Consider the following 11,009-nt stretch of genomic DNA (forward strand, 5'->3'; position numbering starts at 1 on the left):
TCACTGACCTGAAGCCAAGAACTACACAGGAGGAGCTGGTCACTGACCTGAAGCCAACAGCTACACAGGAGGACCTGGTCACTGACCTGAAGCCAGCAACTACACAGGAGGACCTGGTCACTGACCTGAAGCCCACAACTACACAGGAGGACCTGGTCACTGACCAGAAACCCACAACTACACAGAAGGACCTGGTCACTGACCTGAAGCCCACAACTACACAGGAGGACCTGGTCACTGACCTGAAGCCAACAGCTACACAGGAGGACCTGGTCACTGACCTGAAGCCCACAACTACACAGGAGGACCTGGTCACTGACCTGAAGCCCACAACTACACAGGAGGACCTTGTCACTGACCTGAAGCCAACAACTACACAGGAGGACCTGGTCACTGACCTGAAGCCAACAACTACACAGGAGGACCTGGTCACTGACCTGAAGACAACAACTACACAGGAGGACCTGGTCACTGACCTGAAGCCGATGGGGAACACAAAGATTTCAAATATTATCATAAGTAATACACCAACACACTGTTTTCATGGAATAAAATCCTGCAGGGAACACACCAGAACATCTCCAGGCCCAATGAGAACCTGGATGATCCAGATGGGGCCTGGGAGAAAGTCATGTGGTCTGATGAGGGTTAAATAGAACTTTTTCATATAAAGCTCCAGTTGCAGGATTTGGAGGAAGTATAAGGGTGAATACAACCCTGAGAACAGCAGCCCAAATGTGAAGCATGAGGGTAGAGTTATCCTTCATTGGGGGCTATTCTCCAAAGGTGAAAGGCGCCGTTCTGAAGGGAGGATGGATGGGACAAGTATTGCAAGATTTTGGCCAAGAAACTCTTTCCTTCAAGGACCTGAAACACATCCAGGGCAACTAAGGAGCAGCTCGGTAAGAAGCATTTCAAAGTCCTGGAATGGTCCAGACAGACTCCAGACCTGAATCCAAATGGAAAACATTGGAGGAGCTGGACCTTGATGTTTCCAGGTGAAAGCCACGAAACCTGAAAGATCTGGAGAAGATCAGTAAGGAGGAGACACAACCCCTACAAGAACTACAAGACACGTCCGACCTCTGGAACTGTAAACCAACGTCTGGAGCAAATATTAAGATCTGTATCAAATACTTAATTAAGGTAATAACGTTCATTAATTAATAATCATACAATGTGGATTCCTGGATAATCTTTAGATTATGTTTCTTAGAGGTGAATTAACCTACACTAAAAGTTATAGAACTCCCCATTTTTTGTAGGTGCAAATACTTGCAAATACGACAGAGGATCAGATATTTTCCCCGGTCTGAACTGTGTCTAATCTCCAGCAATGCCCCGGGCCTTGTGTCCTGTATAATCCTCATGTACATCCGGTTCTCACGGGTCACCTGCAGCTCTGCTCCTCACATATGTGATAATATATTGTGTCCTGCACCTGGGGGAGACCTGCCTCAGGTAGTTGTGGTATATAATATGTAGTATTGTCTGGTATTTGAGGATAATGATGTAAGGAACTTCAAAAAACAACAACAAAAAAATACATAAATTTTAATGCAGATTTTTTTATTCTATTGCCAATAGTTACCGCTCAGTTATGGAGGAGACATGAAGATCAGTGTCTCACACTGACGTCAGCATAGGACCTTCTCATCTGGTGACCCTGTGATCTTCAGTCTTCCTCCAGCCCGAGGATTCAGCTTGTAGCCCAACTGATTGCAACACTGGCAGCGACCACTAGAGGCAGCATCACCGCGTCACTGAACTTCATGATGGGAGGAGCTGGAAAGAAACGGTTCAATGAAATATTGGAATATTAAGATGAAGAAAGGTCTGAATGTGAGCATTTCCACCAAGACTCCACAGATACAATTAGGAAATTCAATAGTTGGTTAAATAAAGGTGGGGGAGGATGTAGACCCCGGGTACGGATGGTTATAGCTGTAGGTGACACATAGCAAATGCTGGTAAAGGTATCCTAAGTCACACCCGTTTGCTGATACAGGAGGTCCACACCTTACTTATCGAAAAATTACTGACCAATCAAAACTGTTTTATGGACAGGAATGATGAGTAACCTACGTAATTCATACACGACACGGTAATTGTTTCTAAATCCTAGAAGATGAGGACCATCTCTGGCAGAGGTGGAATAAGGATGCCCGCTGCTGTAGGATTAGTGTAGCCCCTACAAGTCTGGAATTACTTCCTATATCTGGGACTAGAATCAGCTTCATGGGGAATGGAGGATGTGTCCCTTCTGCTGCTCTCAATCTGCGGTTTCAAGACTTTGGAGCACCTTGTTTGGGTGGCCATGGGCATCCTAGAAGGCTTGGGCCCCGGGCACTGCCTAAACCGCCCATATCATAGTCTACTACTGATGGTGGTGGAGGCCCCATCAACCATCACATCTTTACTATGCAAAAAACTCAGACATGTGACCACAACCGAGAAGGAGAAGTCAGTAATAGGAATGTGTGGACCTGTTCAGGTCCAGCAAGTTCAGCCGAATCCAACCTCAAACTTTGTCTCACAAACCCGAATGCTCACCCTCACCAGTAACACCCACGATGGGTGCTGGCTCAAACTGCCAGGAAGTTACCATCAGGGGCAAGAGACTTATAGCCGAACCAGCAAAGTTTGGAATGGACCCAGACATTGCTGTTGGGTTCCCTCATCCCTAGTCAGTAGTAACGCTGCTTCTCACCTGATGATCGAATGATGTGGCTGCGGTTTGGGCTTTTAGTCCCTAAAAAAAGAGAAGAAATGTAAATGGTGAAATCTTGTAGAAAGTCTCCCTAGGCTTCACCCCTCGGTTACTAATCTATGAGTATCTTGGTGAAAGTAGAACTATTAGGCCCCATACCCTGGAGCGACTGTGATGTGTCCACCTCATCGAGCTCTCAGCGCGTGCTGGCTGGACCTTCCGGATGATGGTTCTTTTTGAAGGTCCTTTATTGATAAGATACTAGTAAAATGTTGGCCTGATGAAGACGCTGCATTGAAACTTGTTGTCTAAGACTAAATGCAGGGACTCCTTTGTAGAGTTAGGATATTTAGGCTTCCTTTAACCAGGGTGCATTTCGCTGGTGTGATAGGAAAGGTCCCACAGTTGTGCCACATAATGAATCACCATGGCCCATTACCAGGGGTAACAAGAGTTCACAATGTTTGGGACTGTGACAAAGATTGCAGGTTCCAATTCCGGACCAGGACTGCAGCCAGTAGTTCAGTAGTCCGTGTTCAGGCTCACATGGATAAGCAGTTTTATGGGCCACAGCGACTTGTTGAACCCAAGTGTTAACAGGTCCGCTCATCCCATGCTGCCACAATGCTGTTTCTTCTGCCCCGTCTGACACAGGAATGGACAGGAGGTCAGACAGAGCAGGCAAAGGGTTAATGGACTACACGAGGGGAAGGGGAGGGTGGACGAGGGCACGGTGGGGCCTTACCCATTCTAATGGGCCATGGTGCCATTTCCGGCTTCCTCTTGCATGAGTGAAGATGCCGCTCACCTTTGGGTTAGGGTAAAGATTTGTCACGCAGCCGCGGGATTAGGCCTCTGAGGGGGTGCGCTGAGCGCATAGCCTAGAGGGACATAGACGCTGATGGTGTCATGTATCTGGCCCACCGGGCAGTGGGTACAGGTAGGACAGGGCTACCTGTGACATATTTGTAGGCCCCCGAGCCGGCGCAGTGGGGGTAGGCAGGTAGCGAGTACCTGGGGATCACCCCTCTCGGGTCTTGTCAGTTTGGTCTGTAAATCACTTTATATTGTTAAAGGGGTTTTCCCACTAAGCATAGTTAGGCCCTATCCACGGGATAGGACCTATCTTGTTGATCAGTGGGGGTACCAATTTTTTCCAAATGTTTGGCTAAATGCGTCATACCTGAATTTCGACAGACCTGCTCTTCACTACTGGTGACTTACCTCCCAGGTAGGCGCAGTTGTAGTAGCTGCACTTCCTGTAGGTGCTCTCCACGATGATCTGGTTCTCGAACTCATCGTAACTTCTGACCCGGAACACTTCATTCATTGGAATCAATAAACCCTTAATCAATGGAAAAACTGAGAATTGTAGCATTTTCATCCCAAAACATGTGTTAATGATGAGCGATAAGTCATCGTTTTCCTTTTTCGATTCCTTATTAGTAATAAATAATCCAATTCCTGGGAATCGTACCCCCGGGGCAAGAGGCTTCTGAACTTGAAGATGGAGATCCTGATATACAGTGACGAGTTTCCCACCACAACCGGGTCGTAGTAGAGACAAGGCTCGGGTAAGGTAGAAATGCAATGAATGGTACCTGAAGGACTTGGGATCTGGACCGAATCGGCTAAAATCATTTAGGATACTTATGGTGCTATTTAAATCTAAAAACCAGAAGGTCAACAATGCGATCCCGTATTCATCCTTAAAACCATCCGGAATATTTTTCAGGTAATGTTTTGAGCTTTCCCAAACTTCAGCTGCTTCATTCCACTGCGTTTCAAATTTAGCGGAAGCCATTTTCTCCTTCTTCAGTATTTCGGGGGCTAAAGTCTCCATTTCCTCGGTGCATCCGATGTATTGGTCATCAAAAATCTCCTCCATCATGTGGAACGTAGCTGTAAGGCACAAAACCTGGAAAATACAACAGATTTAGTTACAGAGAATCCGATACTATACTTCACCGACCAGAACTAACTGCGACGTATCTCACTAATTTTTGGTTTTATTCTCTCGCGGCTTCTTCTTGTGTGCCAAAAATTATCTTAAGAAATATGCAAATTAGGCTAAAGCTCATCTGCTTGAACAAATGTTTTGGACCCCGGTTCCTTGAAGTTTTTTTGGTGTGTGCATCAGCATTATACTCTGTCCATGTCCTGGCTTGACCTGACTATGATCCTTATTTGTCTGCCCTGACTTCTGGCCTCTAAACTTTAGAGTCTGTGCCAGGCCCCCGACTATAATGTAGGTTTATAGTACTAGTCTTCTCATATGGTAAAGTGACAAATGATGGCCCCCTAAGCTTCTTGGGCCTAAGTGCAACCGCACCCTTTGCACCCCCTCAAGTTACACCCCTGCCCCTAACCATAAACTGCTTGTTGTGGAATATATAAGGAAATTAAAGGAAACACATATAGATAGTAATGAGTCAAAGATTAATTTCTAGCAGTTGATGTAATATTATGATTAGAGATGAGTGAGCACTAAAATGCTCGGGTACTCATTATTCGAGACGAACTTTTCCCGATGCTCGAGTGCTCATCTTGAACAACGAGCCCCATTGAAGTCAATGGGAGACTCGAGCATTTTTCAAGGGGACCAAGGGTCTGCACGGGGAAGCTTGGCCAAACACCTGGGAACCTCAGAAAAGGATGGAAACACCACGGAAATATACAGGAAACAGCAGAGGAAGCATGCATGGATGCCTCTGAGGCTGCTTAATCGCACCATTATGCCAAAATTATGGGCAACAGCATGGCCATGACAGAGTGACAGAATGAAGCTAGATAGCATCTAAAACATGCAATAATTGACCCTGACACTATAGGGGACGGCATGCAGAGGCAGAGGCAGCGGCAGCAGGCTAGAGAGTGGCATGGCGACATACCCTAAATGGACTCAGGCTTCACCAAAGGAGGTGAAATGATTTCCTATGTGAACAAAAGGTTGACGGTATATATTTAGTCGATAACACAGCATGGTGGCAACATAGTGACCAAGTTCCATAACGTATCTGGTGAAACACCCGAAAAATGAGCCTGACACAGCTCTTTTGATAAGGGGACAACATGTGGAGGCAGCCATGGAGACGACTTCCATGATTAAGAGCGACAGTATGGGGCATTCATATTGCGCTGCTATGATTGCAACTTCAGGTCTCCAGCATGGCGACGACAGATGGGCTGAGTTCCACTATTTATCTGGTGAAACACCTGAAAATTCTGCCTGACACAGCTTGTTTGATAAGGGGATGATGTGCTGCATATCCTCTTGTGCTCCAGCGTCTGGGGTATAGAGAGTTGAAATGAGACATTGGTGGACGCTGTGGAGGATCGTGGAGGCAAAATGGACAGGAAACAGCAGGGGCAGCATGCATGGATGCCTCTGAGGCTGCCTAATCTTGGGATGGAGCTGGCGGTCCACTGCCAGGCGAGCTTTCGCCTGTCCAAGCCCCTGTCTCTCGGCTCCTCCCCACCCAAAATGGGCCTGGGGGCCAGAAGCGTTTACTTTGAAAAAATTATAATTTTCAAAGCAGGCTGGGTTGTTTGAATATTTCACCTAGGAATAATGGAATAGCATAGTGGTTCTATTTTTGATTGTTTTTTTGGAAATGGTTCCATGATTAAGAGCAACAGTATGGGGCATCCATATTGCGCTGCTATGATTGCAACTTCAGGTCTCCAGCATGGCGGCGACAGATGGGCCGAGTTCCACTATGTATCTGGTGAAACACCTGAAAATTCTGCCTGACACAGCTCCTTTGATAAGGGGACGATGTATGGAGGCAGTGAACTAGTAGTAGATTAAAGGTGCTGCAGTTAAAACTATGTTAGTTGGATCTTGGGATGGAGCTGGCGCTCCACTGCCAGGCGAGCTTTCGCCTATCCAAGCCCCTGTCTCTCGGCTCCTCCCCAAACAGCACTTCTAAGAACCTTTTGTATGAGATCAAGTGTAGTAGCGTTCTTATAAGTTTGGGTTATGGCGGGTGAGGGGAATGTAAACAGATGCGCAAGAAGCGCTGAAATAATATCGGTAAATGATAAAAGTTTGCCAGTATTTTTTTTGGATAACACAGCAGGATGGCGAAAATTAACAAGTTTGATGTGGAAGCCATGAAAACAACCCAAAATTCTGCCTGACACAGCTCGTTTGATAAGGGGACCATGTATGGAGGCAGCTATATGGATGACTTTTGGAGGCAGCTATGGCGATGACGTGTGGAGGTACCAATAAAGACAACGTGTGGAGGCTGCTCAAAAGACGACGTGTGGAGGCTGCTATGGAGACAATTTAATTTGTATAGTGCCTGTATGTGGCAGTCCAAAATAGTTTTCAAACCAGAGTAGCAGGTAGGTGGTCCTCCAGAAAAATTAAATAGATTGAGTGCCTGTATGTGGCAGTCCAAAAAAGTTTTCAAACCAGAGGAGCAGGTAGGTGGTCCTCCAGAAAAATTAAAAAGATTGAGTGCCTGAATGTGGCACTCCCAAAAATTGTTTAAAACAGAGGATCGGGTAGGTGGCCCTCCAGAAGAATTAAATACATAGAGTACTATAGCAAGAGCCAGTTGGCCCTGGCAAAAAATAGCCAGTTTCCTCTGCTTTAGTGTACAAAGAGGAGGAGAAGGAGGACAATGAGGAGGAGGAGTGCATACATTATTCAAGTTGAGCTTCTTTCACCTGGTGGAGAATGGAAATCCTGAGAAATCCAGGCTTTATTCATCTTGATAAGCGTCAGCCTGTCAGTCGACAGGCGTGTACGCTTATCGGTGATGATGCCACCAGCTGCACTGAAAAGCCGCTCGGACAACACGCTAGCGGCAGGGCAGGCAAGAACCTTCAATGCGTACAGCGCCAGTTCGTGCCACATGTCCAGCTTTGAAACCCAGTAGTTGTAGGGAGCTGTGTGATCATTTAGGACGATGTTATGGTCAGCTATGTACTCCCTCACCATCTTTCTGTAAAGATCAGCCCTACTCTGCCGAGACTGGGGACAGGTGACAGTGTCTTGCTGGGGTGACATAAAACTGGCAAAGGCCTTGTAAATCGTACCCCTGCCAGTGTTGGACAAGCTGCCTGCTCGCCTACTCTCCCTCGCTACTTGTCCCGCAGAAGTACGTCCTCTGCCGTTAGCGCTGTCAGTAGGGAAATACTGTTTCAGCTTGTGCACCAGGGCCTGCTGGTATTCATGCATTCTCACACTCCTTTCCTCTCCAGGGATGAGAGTGGAAAGATTTTGCTTGTACCGTGGGTCCAGGAGAGTGAATACCCAGTAATCGGTGCTTGAATAAATTCTTTGAACGTGAGAGTCACGGGATAGGCAGCCTAGCATGAAATCTGCCATATGCGCCAGAGTACCAACGCGCAAGAATTCACTCCCCTCACTGGCCTGACTGCCCATTTCCTCCTCCTCCAACTCCTCTTCTTCTGCCCATACACACTGAACAGTGAAGGACTGAGCAATGCTCCCCTCTTCTGTCTCGCCAACATTCTCCTCCTCTTCCTCCTCATCCTCCTCCACCTCCTCCGATATGCGCTGAGAAACAGACCTGAGGGTGCTTTGGCTATCAACAAGGGAATCTTCTTCCCCCATCTCTTGTGACGAGCGCAAAGCTTCCGACTTCATGCTGACCAGAGAGTTTTTCAACAGGCCAAGCAGCGGGATGGTGAGGCTGATGATGGCGGCATCGCCACTGACCATCTGTGTTGACTCCTCAAAGTTACTCAGCACCTGACAGATATCAGACATTCACGTCCACTCCTCATTGTAGACTTGAGGAAGCTTACTGACCTGACTACCAGATTTGGTGGAAGTTGACATCTGGCAGTCTACAATCGCTCTGTGCTGCTGATAAACTCTGGATAACATGGTTAATGTTGAATTCCACCTCGTGGGCACGTCGCACAACAGTCGGTGAGTGGCCAGTTGGAGGCGGCGCTGCACTGCCCTGAGAGTGGCAGCATCTGTGCTGGACTTCCTGAAATGCGCACAGATGCGGCGAACCTTCGTGAGCAAATCAGACAGATTGGGGTCTTGAGGAAATGCTGAACTATGAGATTTAACACATGGGCCAGGCATGGCACATATGTCAGTCTGCCGAGTTGCAGAGCCGCCACCAAGTTACGGCCGTTGTCACACACAACCATGCCTGGCTTCAGGTTCAGCGGTGCCAGCCACAGATCAGTCTGCGCCGTGATGCCCTGTTATAGCTCTTTGGCGGTGTGCCTTTTATCGCCTAGGCTCAGGAGTTTGAGCACCGCCTGCTGTCGCTTAGCAACGGCACTGCTGCTGTGCCAAGAGCTACCGACTGATGGCGCCATGCCCACGGATGGTAATTCGGAGGAGGAGGTGGAGGAGGGGTGGGAGGAGGAGGAGGTATAGTAGGCCTTTGAGCCCTGGACCGAGGTAGGCCCCGCAATCCTCGGCGTCGGCAGTACATGACCAGCCCCATGGTCAGACTCGGTCCAAGCCTCCACAAAGTTAACCCAATGTGCCGGCAGCGATATATAGTGGCCCTGCCCGGCAGCACTCGTCCACGTGTCCGTGGTCAGGTGGACCTTGTCAGAAACGGCGTTGGTCAGGGCACGGATGATGTTGTCTGACACGTGCTGGTGAGGGCCTGGGACGGCACATCGGGAAAAGTAGTGGCGGCTGGGGACCGAATACCAAGGGGAAGAAGTGTGTAAAGAGGTGTCGGACGATGAGGAGACACGGTTGTCAGACAGTGGTGAAGTTGTTGCCAGGGCAGGAAGTCCGAGGGGGGAGCAGACTGAGGGATCTGAGGATGATGAGGTGACAGACCCAAGCTGGGTTGATAGGCCGGGTGAACACAGTGCTTCTGAGATGGAGGAGAGTCCTCGACGAGAACAGGTTGGAAGAGGCAGTGGTGGGCCCAGATGGAGAGGCAGGGCCAGAGCTGGTGCATCAGCGCCAAATGTTTCACGTAGTGATTTTCGGAAGTCTGGAGGTTCTTTAAAGAAACACTGGATGACCGACGGACTCTGGTGTGCAACCTATGCCACACCAGGATCAGCAGGGGTTCCACCACTACCAGCTTAACCACCACCAGTATGCGCAGGCATATGAATACTAAACACCCCACTCAATGGCACCAACCCCGTTGAAGGCTGGGACCGAGTCTGACCCTGGGGATGGTCATATACTGCCGACGCCGAGGATTGTGGGGCCTACCTCGGTCTCTCAGGCCTACTATGCCTCCTCCCACCCCTCCTCTCACCTCCTCCTCCGAACTACCATCCGTGGGCATGGCGCCATCAGTCGGTAGCTCTTGGCACAGCAGCAGTGCCGTTGCTAAGCGACAGCAGGCGGTGCTCAAACTCCTGAGCCTAGGCGATAAAAGGCACACCGCCAAAGAGCTATAACAGGGCATCACGGCGCAGACTGATCTGTGGCTGGCACCGCTGAACCTGAAGCCAGGCATGGTTGTGTGTGACAACGGCCGTAACTTGGTGGCAGTTCTGCAACTCGGCAGACTGACATATGTGCCATGCCTGGCCCATGTGTTAAATCTCATAGTTCAGCGGTTCCTCAAGACATACCGCAATCTGTCTGATTTGCTCACGAAGGTGCGCCGCATCTGTGCGCATTTCAGGAAGTCCAGCACAGATGCTGCACTCTCAGGGCAGCGCAGCGCCGCCTCCAACTGCCCGCTCACTGACTGTTGTGCGACGTGCCCACGAGGTGGAATTCAACATTAACCATGTTATCCAGAATTTACCAGCAGCGCAGAGCGATTGTAGACTTCCAGATGTCAACTTCCACCATAACTGGTAGTCAGGTCAGTCAGCTTCCTCAAGTCTACAATGAGGAGTGGACGTGGATGTCTGATATCTGTCAGGTGCTGAGTAACTTTGAGAAGTCAACACAGATGGTCAGTGGCGATGCCGCCATCATCAGCCTCACCATCCCGCTGCTTGGCCTGTTGAAAAACTCTCTGGTCAGCATGAAGTCGGAAGCTTTGCGCTTGTCACAAGTGACGGGGGAAGAAGATTCCCTTGTTGATAGCCAAAGCACCCTCAGGTCTGTTTCTCAGCGCATATCGGAGGAGGTAGAGGAGGATGAGGAGGAAGAGGAGGAGAATGTTGGCGAGACAGAAGAGGGGAGCATTGCTCAGTCCTTCACTGTTCAGTGTGTATGGGCAGAAGAAGAGGAGTTGGAGGAGTTGGAGGAGGAGGAAATGGACAGTCAGGCCAGTGAGGGGAGTGAATTGTTGCACGTTGGTACTCTGGCGCATATGGCAGATTTCATGCTAGGCTGCCTATCCCGTGACCCTCGCGT

General features: G+C 49.0%; 1 protein-coding gene across 1 annotated transcript; it reads right to left on the reverse strand.

The window, feature by feature from the left end:
• Positions 1–2,687: 2,687 nt before the first annotated feature.
• On the reverse strand, positions 2,688–4,598 carry LOC140116852 (ecto-ADP-ribosyltransferase 5-like). The gene is made up of 2 exons (XM_072133288.1): positions 3,935–4,598; positions 2,688–2,752 (listed from the first exon to the last, which is right to left on the reverse strand). The coding sequence occupies exons 1-2, from the start codon at positions 4,596–4,598 to the stop codon at positions 2,688–2,690; spliced, it is 729 nt and encodes a 242-aa protein (XP_071989389.1).
• Between the last annotated feature and the right edge of the window lie 6,411 nt (positions 4,599–11,009).

The sequence above is a fragment of the Engystomops pustulosus genome, chromosome 2, assembly GCF_040894005.1.
Source record: "Engystomops pustulosus chromosome 2, aEngPut4.maternal, whole genome shotgun sequence".
NCBI lineage: Eukaryota > Metazoa > Chordata > Amphibia > Anura > Leptodactylidae > Engystomops > Engystomops pustulosus.